Here is a 13,179-nt window from a genome sequence, read left to right on the forward strand (position 1 = left end):
CCGATCGGTAGGGTGTTTCAAGGCATAAGAAGGGGGGGGGCGTTTGATCCTAGAGGGTGGGCGCGAAACACCGCGGAAAATGTCAGAAAGGTACAAAAGTAGAAGAAGTACGTCGTGTTGAGGAACAGTTTCGTGCCTGGACTGTTCTTGGCTGCCGTGGTGCTATTTGCTCTTTCTCTGTGGCAAACGGCGCCCGAGGTAGCGCTTTCCCGACTTATATATTCTCTCGTGCCTGCCACGGCGATGCATTTTGCTACGTGCGACACGACACCGACAAAGACAGGAAGGAGCAATAGAGTTGGGAGAAACTGGTGCAAAAAAAACCGTCCAACGTCAATAAGCCCTCATGAAAGGGAAAGCGCGAGTCCAACTGTACTGCAGGCAAGAGACGGCAATCGACTCAGCCACTGTCCCAAAAAGGAAAGAGGACGTAAAAGAGGCGACAGCAAACGGCTGTCTGCTGTCTTCACGACGTTATGGTCTGCCGACGGAAAACACACTTGGTGAGGCTGTGTACGCGACGCCAGCACCGCTGTTGTCACAAATGCTCGTCTCTTATCATTCGCTTTCCGTGAAATAGCTGGAGTGCGATCGACATGTCGGCCAACTGGGTAGGGACGAAGCTGAGGCTCGAATGGCAGCGTGGCATCGCCCAGTCGTGCCTTCCGTATGTCATCGTCTACCAAGGTTGCATGACCGGGCAAAGAGGGAAGGAGCCAAGCCCCGATGCAGAGCTTGAAAAGCAAAAGGGGGGAGCCCCAAAATCTGTCGGGCGACAAGAAACTGCGGCCAACGTCTGCTTTCGCGATAGCTTCAATTTCGGTGCCTACTCGCATGGTATAACACACGCACGTGCTACACGAAAGAGCGACTAGAGAGCGGCCATGAGAATACTGACGCCGTCATCTACGCCCACAGCCACATAGGAATGGCTTCCGTGGCATAATGGAGCGGAGTCGATGTGATCGGGTCGAAAGGGCCACTCTGAAAGCGACCGGATGGACACACAGAGGCTTCCCTAGTCTCTCGTGGAATCACCAGATGGCTGCAGCCTGGTCGGACGGAGGAACGAGTAAGACGAATGTCGAGGAAGGACCAGAAAGGCTGGAACAGGGTACAATCGTCAACAATTGCTGACAGGAGCCGCTGCCAGCTTTTGGCGTGGAAAACAAGGCCCGGGAGTTCCTAACGCCCGAGCCAGCCAACCGACGGACAAGAGCATCGCCCGGACTCAAGGAACGGCGACGACAACAACAGCCACGGGCCCGATAAACGAGAAATGGAAGACGGACAACAACCCCGAGTGCGGTGCTCTGAAACTATAAAGGAAGAAGAGTCGCCGAAGCCAGCAAACGATGCACTGACCAGCAACAACAGTCAAAACCACAACTGCTCTATCTTACAACATCGACTCCCGAACGCACCCACCCCACATTGCAATGTCCAAGACATACGATGTCATTGTCGCGGGTGCCGGCCCCGTTGGTCTCTTTCTGGCCGGTGAGCTAGCTCTCGGCGGCGCTTCCGTGCTCGTCCTTGAGCGTGACGCCGCGCGCGGTGTGGAGTCGCCGTTTAAGGTCGCGCCCCTGGGCTTCCGAGGCGTCAACACGCTGACGTTGGAGTGCCTGTCTCGGCGCGGCCTGCTGCACACCGTCTTCCCTGCCGACAAGACCAACCTCAAAGGCATGATGAAGAGCCGGGGCGGTCCCGGTGGCAAAGGTGGCCCCGGCGGCAAAGACGGCCCGCCAGCTTCGACGCGGTTGTTCAAAAAGACCGAGGGCATGCAGTTCGGTGGCCACTTTGCCGGCATGTTCTTTGACGCAAACAAGCTGGACCTTGGGCGTTGGAAGTACCGTGTCAACGGGCCGGGTATGGTGCCGGGCCCAACGACCATGGCGACGGTGGAAGCCGTCTACGGCGAACGGGCCACACGCCTGGGCGTCGAGATCCTGTACGGCCACACACTTACAGAAATTGTCGAGGGCAGCGAGGAGGGCAGCGAGTGTGTAAAGGTCGAAGCGACCGACACGGCAGATGACTCGACCAAGACGACGGAGACGACCAAGACGTTCTGTGGACGCTGGCTGGTCGGTTGCGACGGCGGCCAGAGCATCATCCGCCGTACCGCCGGCTTCCACGTCGAGGGCTCCGATCCCAAGTTTACGGGCTATGCGATGCGCTGCGACATCACCAACGGCGACAAGCTCACGCCCGGGTTCACTGTGACCGACGGCGGTCTCTACATTGCGGGCGCCTTTGGCGACACAGTGTACCTCATGGACCCCGACGACGGCGCATTTGACCGCAGCCAAGAGCTGACCATGGAGCACCTGCAGACCGTCCTGACCCGCGTCACGCGCGTGCCCGAGGTCAAGATCACGGCGCTGCGTGTGGCCACGTCCTTTACGGACCGCTGCCGCCATGCCACACACTACCGTCGGGGCCGTGTGCTGCTGGCGGGCGATGCCGCGCACACGCACGCGACATTTGGTGCGCAGGGCATGAACCTGGGCATGGGCGATGCCATGAACCTGGGGTGGAAGCTGGCCTCGGTCGTGCGCCAGGAGGAGGTGGCTGCAACCACCAACGCGGCCACCAACGGGGTAACCAACGGGGCATCCAACGCGGCGACCAACACTGTGGACACGGCCCTCCTCGACACGTACGATGCCGAGCGGCTGCCGGTGGCCGCGCAGGTGCTCGAGATGTCGCGCGCACAGTCCATGGCGTTCCTGCCGGACGTCTTTGGGCGGTCCGTGCGGTCCCTGTTGCAGCAGACGCTCGACACAGTCGACGGGGCCAACTTGTTCATGGGCCTGTTCTGGGGCCTGTCGCAAAAGTACGACCTCGTCCCGGCGACGGACCCGGCCCAGAAGCACCCGCTGGTCGGCCTCAGCGCGCCCGATTTTGTGCTCGACGGCAAGGACGAGAACAGCGCCGACAGCGTCGACAGCCCGCGCCTGAACCACCACCTGGCGACGGGCCACGGTTTGCTCGTCGACTTGGCCGAGGGCGTCAACGCCTCCCTCCGAGACCTTGTCGCCCCGGCCAGCGCGTACGCGGGCCGTGTCGACTACCTGGCCGCGCCAGACGTGGCGGCCAAGCGTGGCCTGCAGGCATTCTTGGTGCGGCCGGACGGCATTGTGGCCTGGGCGGTAGACGACAGGGCCGACATCAACGTAGACGCCCTCAAGGCCGAGCTGGCACGGTGGTTTGCCTTTTAAGTGCTGGACGGAGGTTGGGTCAGAGTGCGTATTGGGGCACCTCTCTATTTGCGTCGGAGTTTTAACAACAACATCACCACTCTGTTTACTTGCACGCTTTCGTCTCCCCTTTTAAGTAGAACAATGAAGCGTAATTCATTCTGTGTCCATCGCCTGTATCTAACGTTCAAACAATTATGATGTGAAAGAGAGCACAAATGTACAATGATAGCATGCAGTTGCAGCAAACATACAGACAGAGCATAATACACAAAAGCAAAGAGATATAGACACGGTAACAGACAGTAAAAGACACTGCACAAAAGACAACAAACACCAGCCAATATAAACCCCGACCCACTCCAAAAACCCATGTAGCGTAAACCCTTTCGTTCCGTTTTGTTGCCGTCTCTCAGCCCACGACGGCCTTCATGCTCAGGCTCTCCAGGAAACCGCCCAGGTCCTCCTTCTTGACCTCGACCACGCAGTGCTCAAAGCTGTCGATGCGGACGCGCGTGTTGGTCTCGGCGACGACGTCCTGGAAGGCGGTGCCGAACCGGTTGAGACCGAACCCCCGGCTCGTTTCGCCCAACGTCTCGTCCACGTCGTCGTCGTCGGATTCCGAGTCGGACTCGGACGAGTCGCTCTCCTCCTCCTCCTCCTCCTGCTCCTCGTCCTCCTCCCCCTCGTTCTCCTCACTTCGGCGCTCCGCACGTCGTCGCTCTTTGGCCTCGTCACGCTGGGCTTTCCGGGCTTGCCGCCGGTCTTCGCGCAGCTTGGCTTTCGCGGCGCGCGCCTCTTGTCTCTGGCGGGCCGCGGACCGGTTCTGCGCCAGCATGTCCGGCCCGCCGCCGCCGCCGGTGCCCACCACCACATACACGCCGCGCTTCTCGTTGAGCGAGGCCACCACCAAGGGGGTGCCGCGGCCGCCGTGCGCGAGGCGGCCGGTGGCGTCCCGTTCCTGCTCGGCCAGCGCCTCGCCGATCCACAACGCCAGCTTGGTGAGGGCGCCCGGGTGGTTGAAGACGGCAGCGTCGGGCCCGTCCTTGACGATGCACATGCGGAAGGCGTGCAGGTGGGTGATCTGCTTCTTCTTGATGAGGGCGGTGCCCGTGTTGAAAATGGCGCGGTGCAAGAACTTGGCGGTGCGCAGGCCGTCCTTGAGGAACTCGATGCTCTCGAGCGCGTCGTAGGCGTCCCAGAAGCGGGGGACCCACTCTTCGGACGGGTCACTTTCGTCGTCGTCCTCGAGGGCGTCGTCGTCGCCGGCAGCGGCAGCGGCAGCAGCAGCGGTGCCGTTGCTGGCGTTGCTGGCGTGGGAGCCGCCGTTGGCATGACCGGCGACAGGGGCGGCCCCCTGGTTCTTGCCCACCTCGAGGAGCGCGCCAACGACAACGGCGACGTCCTGGGCGCTCAGCGTGGCCCGCCAGCCCCAGCTGCGCACAAACCCCCAGCCATCCTTGGCGCCGGCGCGGTCTTTGCCGTCCGTGTCGATGGTGGGGACCATGCCGTCGAGGTTGTAGAGCGACGCGTATTTCAGCAGCTTGACGCGCAGCTCGCGCTTCAGCATCATGTCCATGTGCGAGTAGCTCTGCTTGCACTGGACGAGGCTGACGCCCATCTTGGCAAACAGCTTGTGCAGGCGCTTGAGGCCGGTCTCGCTCCACATCTTGAGGCGCGAAAACAGGTAGGGCGAGTGCAGCATGCTGTCGTACAAGCTCCAGTGGCGGATCAGCAAGAACTTGGGCTCGGGCGACAGGCGGATGCTCGTGTCTTCGGGGCTGCGGGCGGTCGTCGGGATGATACCCAACTCGGGCGAGGAGCGGCCTGTGACGCCATTGGCGGCGCCGGACAAGGCCAGCGGCGTCGCGTCTGGCGGGTTGAGACGGCGCACCTCGTCGCGCAGCAGCTGGCGGATGCGCGCGCCGCGCATGCCCATCCAGCCCGTGGTGGGCCGGCTGGTGTCGGCGCTGCGGACGGACACGCCGACACCGGCCGACGAGCGGCCATACAGCTCCATGGAGGTGACGCCGACAATGGCGAGCCACAGCAGGTCGTTGTCTTCGCGGCCGAGCTCCGAGGCCAGCGAGTACATCATGGACGAGATGGGCTCCGAGTAGGAGGCGCCCATGCGGTAGTACTTGCGCAGGATGGCCTCGTTGACGTGCTTGAGGCGCAGGAGACGGCGACGGAGTGTGCGTGCCGAGGGGGCTTTCTGCGTTTTCTGGGCATTCTTGGACGCTGTTGGTCGTCTTGATGAAGAGGCGCCGTCGCCGTCCTCGTCGTGCCGCGACTCGTCCGAAAAGGCCACGGCGTCGCTCGACGGCTGCTCACGACCCCTCAGGGACAGGAGTGGCCGTGACTTGGGCCGTGGCGCGTCTGGGATGGGACTCGACGAGTTGCTGCGCCGCCGCTGGTGTGGCCGGTCGTCGTCGCCATCGTCCTCCTCCTCTTCGTCGTCCAGCCAAGACTTGCGCTTCTGGCCAGCGCGTGGCGCTGGTGGCCGTTCCTCGTCGTCTTCGTCGTCGTCCTCCTCCTCCTCCTCGTCACTCGATTCGCCGAGATCGTCGTGGCCGTCGTCGTCAATCTCGGGCATATCCGCCAGCGCCATGTACGCATCGCGCTCGGCGCCCAGGTCCTCTTCAATGTCGCCGTCGTCAAACACAATCATGCCGCCCTTGCCGGGCTTGTAGGCACGCTCAATCTGTCCGCTGCGGACACCCGGCGGCACGCGTCCCGACAGCGTCGGCGTCGGTGTTGCCGCGAGAGCCGTCTGCGAGTCGCCGGCCGGCTCCAGCGGGAACCCGCCAAAGACGTTGCTCAGGTTCCACGGCCGGTGCGCGTCCAGCACCCACACCTCGACGCCGCCAAAGGCCAGCTCGCCGCTCGCCAGGTTGTCGTCGTCGTCGTCCGACTCCAGGCCAAAGAACGTCGCCAGGTCGACTGTGCCGCCGACGCCCAGACACACCACGACGCCGCCGTTGCCGCCACGCGTCTGCATCATGGGCGCCACCAGCTCACGGCCGACGCGGGCGAGGTCGGCATAGCCCGCCACGGGCTGGATCTTGTGCGGGATGTAGTCATGCTTGAGCAGGCTGGTGAGGATGCGGCAGGCGCAGAGCGCGTCGGGCTCGAGAGCGACGAGGATCAGGACAGGCGGCGCCAGCGGGTGGCGCGAGTTCTGCAGGTGCAGATACAGCTTGGAAACAAGCGAGCGCGGCAGATACATGGCTGTCGAGGCAGGCCAGCGGGCAGCGTGCCGAACACACGTTTACGCGTCACGTGTGTCGCGGACAGGAAGAAGAAAAGGATGCAGAAGGCTGCCGCCGTGCGACGAGAGGAGGTGTGTCGGTCGTGTGTCGTCGGGAGGTACGGCAGCCGCGAGATCGATGTCGATTAAGGCGTGCCGAGTCGTGTCGTGTCATCAATGATCAATGCCCGATACAAAGAAGAGAAGAAGAAACAAAAGTAAAAAGAAAAGAAAGAAAGAAAGAAACTGGTCACGTAAACAAACGCTGTATGGATGTTGGCTGGCAATGGACAGGAACGACAAACATGCAGAGTCCCAAGCAAACAATGAAAAGACAATGATCGATCAAAGACAATACACGCTGTAAGAAAAGGATCTCGGTGAAAACAGTGCTCTGTCGTGTGGAGCGAGGGGAGGTGCACGCACCAAAAAGCCATGTTATTATGGCGACGCGGTCTCTGGCGCTCCTGCCGTAATGGCCTGGGCCTGCAAGACGCGACGGGCAGAGGGATCCACTTGGCGAGGTTGTGCTTGACAGGGCCGCCCAAAGAGGCAGGAACACCCTGCGGGTCGTCCCCGCCAATCATGGGCAGCGGTGGTGCCGTCGTCAACTGTAAAAAGCGGGGCGTCCAGCGAGCCGGCGGTGGCGCCAGGGCGTGTCAGCGTGTCGGGCCAAGCCACTTTACGCGCTGCGGCGTTCATGAGGCCCTAAAACGCCCTGATCAAGCAGACTCCGACACCAAGCGGACACTGTTGCCTTCATGATGTTCACCGTTCTTCCGCTGGCCATGGACACTTTCGTAAAAAGAGGGAGGTGATCCCATATTGCTGTAAATTTTGACACTGACAATATTCGGCTGGCCTGGTCAATTCATTGTCATGCCGTGAATTACATTTCACTCAAACGGGACGTGATGCATGGCCGTATCTACTACTCCGTACAGACTATGGCCTCCAGTCCTCAGTCCGCTCCGTCGAGAATGGTAAACGGGTTCGTCATAGTCTGTACTCGCACTGGTGCGTGTCCAGTCCGCTTTCGTTTCTTGTTCCGGTTCCGGCTCTTGCTCGTTTCGGAACCGGACGGCGGCTTAAACGGTATCGACGCCGGGAGTTCGGCGAGCGCCACCAGCACCTCCAGAGCATTAGCCGTCTTGAGCCGTGCCGGCAGATCGCGGAGGGTCCGCAGAGTTGGGTACTTGGCAAGGGGTGTCAGTGTTGACAACATGTCCTCCAGCGTCTCGATCCTCAGCCATAGCTGCTTGTCGTCCCCGGCTCGCTCGCTTTGCTGGTATTTCACAAACGCCACAATCTGTTTGAGGATGCGCAGCGAGTAGAGCGTGCTCTGGATCTGCGCCAGCCAGTGCATGCCCGTCCAGGTGACCTGCTCCAACACGCCGCTGCTGGGTGTTTCTTTCTGGAGCACATCGAGGCAGGCCGACGGCTTGGTGTGCTCTTTGGACCACTCAATGTCATAGTAGGAAGCGAGAGTGACCCACTGCAGTTCGCTGCTGTTTTCTGCCGAGGCCGGCACAGACGCTTGGATCCGCGTCAACAGTGATATAAAATTGTCCAGGGCTTTAACACGTCGGCGGCCTTCTGCAGGAAACAGCTCGAGTGCCGTCCCCCGCGATGCCGTGGAGGCCATGCGCCCGTATTCCCGGATCCACATGTCGCCCATGTTGGCGGCCGTTGGTAGGCGCCTGAGCAGCGAAAAGGCCAGAACCCGGATCTGGGCACTGATTTCCCAGGCATTGGTCCGCATGCAATCATCGACCAGCGGCGGCGCAAAGAAGAGCATCGGCAGGTCCGCCGGCTTGAGCAGAGCGTCGCCCCGGTAGCCTTGGCTGTCGCCGCCAAGAAGCACGCTCTGCAAAACCACTTCGGCCACGCGCGGGTCCAATCCACTGGCGTTGTACTGCAGCACTGCCTCGTAGAGCGCCTCGGGAAAGGTGTACTGGTCGACAAATTCAGCGTACTCGTCCGGGTGCTGGGCCATGGCCAGCCCCTGCTTGGCACGGCCGACCAGCTCGCTGGTGCTTAGGTGCGGGTCCATCAGCAGCTCAAATGCAAACCCGTAGAGCCCCTTGCCGCTCTTTATGAGTTTATAGCACTTCGCTTCGTTGCTGGCGAGATAATCGTATTTGTATAAGGGGGCCGGCAGGCCCAGCCGCTGGCAGATGGCGGCCATCCGATAGGCGGTGACAATAAGCGGCCTCGCCGCCGGTGACGTTGTTGTCGCTGCTATCGTCGTTGTCGTCGTTGTCGTCGTTGTTGTCGTTGTTGTCGTTGTTGTCGTTTTGGCTGCAGCGGAACCCGCGCCAGCCTCGTCGCCGCCTCCGCGCGGAAGGTCAATGTCCCGCAGCAGCACCACATCCCCATCGGGGCCCAGGTCCTGTACCAGTAGGTCCGAGTCCGACGTCAGAACGGTGCCAGCCTCGTGGTTGCGCGCGTGCCACGCACAAAATGCGTCCGCTTCACCAGGCACGACGTGCGTCACCGTCTTGTAATGCGTGTCAGAGGCGCGCAGAGCGTCCAGCACGGCCGGCACGGCAAACGCAGGTGCCGGCAACAGACTGCCCGTGCGCGGGCCCTTGGCGTCGAACCCGGGCAGGTTGTCCCGCTGGTAGAACGAAAAGGCATCCTTGAGCTGCGCCGACGTCCGGTACGACCGCTCCAGCCGCACCGGCCGTTTGGACACAGGCAGGTAGCCGTCAAAGTAGATGGCCAGCACCTTGATATTGTGGCGGCTGCAAAGCGTGTCGAGCCATACAGTGGCGGCCGCGCCGAGCTGTGCGTAGGTCGGCTGCTCGAGCGGGTGGCGTCGGCCGGCGGCCATCACGGGATCCGCCATGCAGAGGCCGACGATATGGTAGGCCAGCGCGGGCCCGTCGATGATGACTTTGCCATTGTCCAGCGGCTTGCGGTCGCCAAACGGCGCCAGCGTCGTCAGCAGCTTGGGGACTCCCATGGCAGCGGGGTGGGGATGGGTAAGTAAAAGAGTAAAAGGAATGCAAAGACCGGCCCTTAGACAAGCCACCCCTTTTTCTCTCGATGCGATGCGAAGAGATCTTGGCCGCAAGGGTTCATCATCACAACGGTGAGGAAGGAGCGATTGACAAGTGCAACAGCCCAGGGCAAGAGCACAGTTGGCGGCTGGATGCAAGGAATAAAAAGGCAGGAGCAATTGAGTGACATCAATGGTCTACTGAAAGCCAAATGTCGCCCAGATGCGTCAATTGGTATTGGTACCAAAATGAAATCTGCAAACATTCACATCGCTGGACAGCGCAAAAAAAGAAACTTTGATCGAACACGGGATCGAACCGCGGACCTGCGCCGTGTTAAGGCGCCGTCATAACCAACTAGACCATTCGACCGGTGGTATTGGAAACTGAGACTTATATTCTCCATTATGGAGTCTGGTTCGCACCTTCCTGCTAGTTTTGCTGTGGCCTGACCTGCTAGCTGCTTTCGTGCTACAGAAGTACAAAAGTGGAAAGAACAACCCATCATGTGCCTGTTCCATTTTGTTCAAGCCCCCACCTTCTCGCGTTCCCTCCTTCCTTCTCTTCATCTTTCTCTCCTTCCTCAATTCACGTCTCCAGCTTCAAGATTTCGTATTGCGAAACGTCACGCCGACGTCTCCTCCGTCTGCCGCCGTGGTTTTCGTCATCTTTCGTCTTCATATGCTTCCCGGCTGAGCTTCCTCGGAGCTAGCGATTGACCCAGCTGGCGTGAAAGAAACAGCCGAAAACCCAGTATACTGCCAGCACCTTATTCGTCCAACCGCCTTTTGTGGCCTGAAAAGCCCCACTACAGCACTCCTTCCATTTCCAGCACGGCTTTTGGCGGCCGTCGCTCTTTCTCTTTCTGCTTCTCAGTTTTTTTTTTTCCTGTCTCCACTCTTCAACCGCAACTTCTCGTCATCCTCCACATTTTACTTCTCGTACCGTCGTCCTCCTTTGCTTCTTCCTCCCCTGCGCATGTGCGGAGTCCTTCGAACCACTCCATATCGGGGAGACCAGGGACCTGAAAACGGACCTGGAAAAACTGCCACCCAACATTTTCCCCCCTGCTCTTCCTGATTTGAATTGCCCTCTCCCTTCTCTTTTCCCTCCGTTTTTGGAGCTGCGAAAAACTCTCTCCCGTTCTTTTCTTGGTTCCTCCTTCGCCCTTCTTGTTTCGCTCCTACATCATGCGGAACACGACCATCTTTGCCGGCTCGAGCTGCCCGGTGCTCACACAGCAAATATGTGGGAATCTGGGCATGGCGCCTGGCGATACCGAGCTGGGCCAGTTCTCCAATGTATGTTGAGTGTTGACCTCGATCGCCTCGATCGCCATGATCTAACAATCGTCGACCGCCAAAGTCGCTGACCTGTGTCTTCTTTCTTTTCCTTGTAGGGCGAGACCAGCGTGCGCATCCTGACAAGCGTCCGGGAAAGGGACGTCTTCATCATCCAGTCGGGCAGCCCCAAGATCAACGACACCATCATGGAGCTGTTGATCATGATCCAGGCCTGCAAGGGCGGCTCGGCCAATAAGATTACTGGTGGGTGAACAGTCCATATCACCGTTTCTTTGTTTCTTTTCTTCGTTTCTGTCCCAAACTCCATGTCTAACCGCGTCGTTTCAGCCGTCCTTCCCTACTTCCCCTACAGCCGTCAGTCGAAGAAAAAGTCGCATCGCGGTGCCATCACGGCCCGCATGCTCGCCAACCTGCTCAACGTGGCCGGCGTCAAGCACATTGTCACCGTCGACCTACACGCCTCGCAGATGCAGGGCTTCTTCAAGTGCCCCGTGGACAACCTACACGCCGAGCCCATCATCGCCCGCTGGATCCGCCACAACGTGCCCAACTGGAAGGATGCCGTGGTCGTGTCCAAGAACGCCGGCGGCACAAAGCGTGTGACGTCCCTGGCGGACGCCCTCAAGCTCAACTTCGGCATGGTCACCACGGACCGCCGGCGCAACAATAGCAACATGACGGCCAGCATGATCATGACCCACCTCGACAACATTGAGCAAAGATCGCCTGTTGTCAGCACAATACATCAGGGCGCCGCAGCACCGAGCAACGGCCACGACGGCCCGCTGGTGAATGGCGACCGGGGCGAGAGCAGCACAAACGGGAACGGCGCGACGACCGTCAACGGCGGTGCCTCGTCGCCAGCCGCGCGATCAGTAAGCGGCAACAACGGACCCACCAGTCACGCAGCCGCCGCCGTCACAACGGCCGCACTGCCGCCGCGGACGCCGTCGGAAGCCTCCACCACGGATACCATCCCGACGGGACCGGCGGACAGCTCGGTCGGCCGTTCGAGCGAGCCAGACCAAGAAGATGCGGAGTACAACGACGAGCGGGCCCACGAGGTGACGCATGCGCGCCTGTTCCAGGGCCACATTGTGCCCGACGACTTCCCATCGCCGGCCGTCTCGACCGCCGACGGCAGCGTCGTCGAGGAGGATCCGATGACCATGTCGCACATCTCGTCCTTCTTCCAGCCTGAGCCGCACGCGCTCGGCGGCTCGGGCGAGGCCGGCACCTCCGACTCGGACGACGACGAGGTCCTGCCGCCCAAGCCCAACGTCGAGCGCCTGGTCACGCTGGTGGGCGACGTGCGCGACCGCGCCGTGTTTATTGTCGACGACATGATTGACAAGCCCACCTCGTGGATCGCGGCGGCCGAGACGGTGGTCAAGCGCGGCAGGGCCAGCAGGGTCTACTGCATTGCCACGCACGGCATTTTCGGCGGCGACTGCCTGCAGCAGATGCAGGACTGCGACTGCATCGACGCCATCATCGTGACCAACAGCTACCCGATCCCCGTCGAGCAGGCGCGGGATGCCTCCAAGCTGATCGTGCTGGACCTGTCGTTCCTGCTGGCCGAGGCCATCCGGCGCAACCACTATGGCGAGTCCATGTCGCCGCTCTTCCAGCACATTATGGACTGAGGAGCGGGCAGACGATGATGACCCTTCATCATCACACCACGACAGCTTTTTGTTTTGACCACAGAACAACACGACACACAAACATTCATACAGCGATGGCGTTTTTGGCTTTTCTTTATTTTTTATTTTTTTGGCCTGTCTTTTCACGTTTTATCGAACGGAGAAGGCGAAAGTGTCTGGACTCCTATGTGGAATTGGCTTTTGCAGCAATAACGGTTTGTTTGTCCTTTTTAATTGGTCTTTTGCTTTCGACCATTTCGCATTGACTTACATGCCCCAACAACTCGGAATTTTGGAGGCGGAGAACGAGCACTGCAGCACGGGATCAGGATACTAGACGGATAGTCTCCAAGACGTTACGACTTTTAACAATATTACTATTTTTTCTGAGCCCTCTTTCCCAGATCCCTTCCCCGTTACGCATTTCCCTTTTTCCCTCTCTCCCTCGTTGCCCTTTTTCCTCTTGTCACGGCGTCGCATGACAGTCAGACACCAGCGTTGCTGCCTTCGGGCAGCACGAGCTTAGATTCCATCCCAGGACGAGCTCGTAACGGACCGTTGGAAGAACAAATGCTCTCCTCTCTTGGGGCCCATTCGGTTGTTGAAGGCCCGTCGTTTCTTCTGTGTGTCACCTCCCATTCGTGGGAGGAGTGGGCGACGGGCAAGAGAACCTCTCGAACATCTCATTTGTAAAAGAATATTCGGCTGTGACATGTGCCAGTAACAACGACTGAACCTCCTCAGGGGAACTGCTCGTAGAAAACTCCCAAG

The 13,179-nt window shown here is 60.1% G+C and overlaps 8 protein-coding genes and 1 non-coding gene across 9 annotated transcripts; 6 read left to right on the forward strand and 3 right to left on the reverse strand.

The window, feature by feature from the left end:
* Positions 1-596: 596 nt before the first annotated feature.
* SPSK_04724 (uncharacterized protein) lies at positions 597-875 on the forward strand (the record flags this gene model as incomplete). The annotated part of the gene is made up of 1 exon (XM_016731521.1): positions 597-875. The coding sequence occupies one exon, from the start codon at positions 597-599 to the stop codon at positions 873-875; it is 279 nt and encodes a 92-aa protein (XP_016586142.1).
* Positions 876-945: 70 nt separating this feature from the next.
* Positions 946-1,325, forward strand: SPSK_04668 (uncharacterized protein; the record flags this gene model as incomplete). Its single annotated transcript, XM_016731468.1, has 2 exons — positions 946-1,114; positions 1,141-1,325. 2 exons carry the CDS (start codon positions 946-948, stop codon positions 1,323-1,325), a joined length of 354 nt encoding a protein of 117 aa, XP_016586143.1.
* Positions 1,326-1,439: 114 nt separating this feature from the next.
* Positions 1,440-3,224, forward strand: SPSK_04150 (pentachlorophenol monooxygenase; the record flags this gene model as incomplete). The annotated part of the gene is made up of 1 exon (XM_016730961.1): positions 1,440-3,224. One exon carries the CDS (start codon positions 1,440-1,442, stop codon positions 3,222-3,224), a length of 1,785 nt encoding a protein of 594 aa, XP_016586144.1.
* Positions 3,225-3,615: 391 nt separating this feature from the next.
* SPSK_03962 (cell division control protein 45) lies at positions 3,616-6,432 on the reverse strand (the record flags this gene model as incomplete). The annotated part of the gene is made up of 1 exon (XM_016730777.1): positions 3,616-6,432. The coding sequence occupies one exon, from the start codon at positions 6,430-6,432 to the stop codon at positions 3,616-3,618; it is 2,817 nt and encodes a 938-aa protein (XP_016586145.1).
* Positions 6,433-6,888: 456 nt separating this feature from the next.
* Positions 6,889-7,218, forward strand: SPSK_10989 (uncharacterized protein; the record flags this gene model as incomplete). Its single annotated transcript, XM_016737210.1, has 1 exon — positions 6,889-7,218. One exon carries the CDS (start codon positions 6,889-6,891, stop codon positions 7,216-7,218), a length of 330 nt encoding a protein of 109 aa, XP_016586146.1.
* Positions 7,219-7,414: 196 nt separating this feature from the next.
* Positions 7,415-9,421, reverse strand: SPSK_04083 (uncharacterized protein; the record flags this gene model as incomplete). The annotated part of the gene is made up of 1 exon (XM_016730894.1): positions 7,415-9,421. One exon carries the CDS (start codon positions 9,419-9,421, stop codon positions 7,415-7,417), a length of 2,007 nt encoding a protein of 668 aa, XP_016586147.1.
* Positions 9,422-9,756: 335 nt separating this feature from the next.
* SPSK_11279 lies at positions 9,757-9,830 on the reverse strand. Its single transcript has one exon. It is a non-coding gene; the product is annotated as a tRNA-Val (tRNA).
* Positions 9,831-10,648: 818 nt separating this feature from the next.
* Positions 10,649-11,013, forward strand: SPSK_04674 (uncharacterized protein; the record flags this gene model as incomplete). The annotated part of the gene is made up of 2 exons (XM_016731474.1): positions 10,649-10,759; positions 10,858-11,013. 2 exons carry the CDS (start codon positions 10,649-10,651, stop codon positions 11,011-11,013), a joined length of 267 nt encoding a protein of 88 aa, XP_016586148.1.
* A 54-nt stretch (positions 11,014-11,067) lies between these two features.
* Positions 11,068-12,408, forward strand: SPSK_04303 (ribose-phosphate pyrophosphokinase; the record flags this gene model as incomplete). Its single annotated transcript, XM_016731113.1, has 1 exon — positions 11,068-12,408. The coding sequence occupies one exon, from the start codon at positions 11,068-11,070 to the stop codon at positions 12,406-12,408; it is 1,341 nt and encodes a 446-aa protein (XP_016586149.1).
* Between the last annotated feature and the right edge of the window lie 771 nt (positions 12,409-13,179).

The sequence above is a fragment of the Sporothrix schenckii genome (assembly GCF_000961545.1).
Source record: "Sporothrix schenckii 1099-18 chromosome Unknown Cont47, whole genome shotgun sequence".
Classification (NCBI taxonomy): domain Eukaryota; kingdom Fungi; phylum Ascomycota; class Sordariomycetes; order Ophiostomatales; family Ophiostomataceae; genus Sporothrix; species Sporothrix schenckii.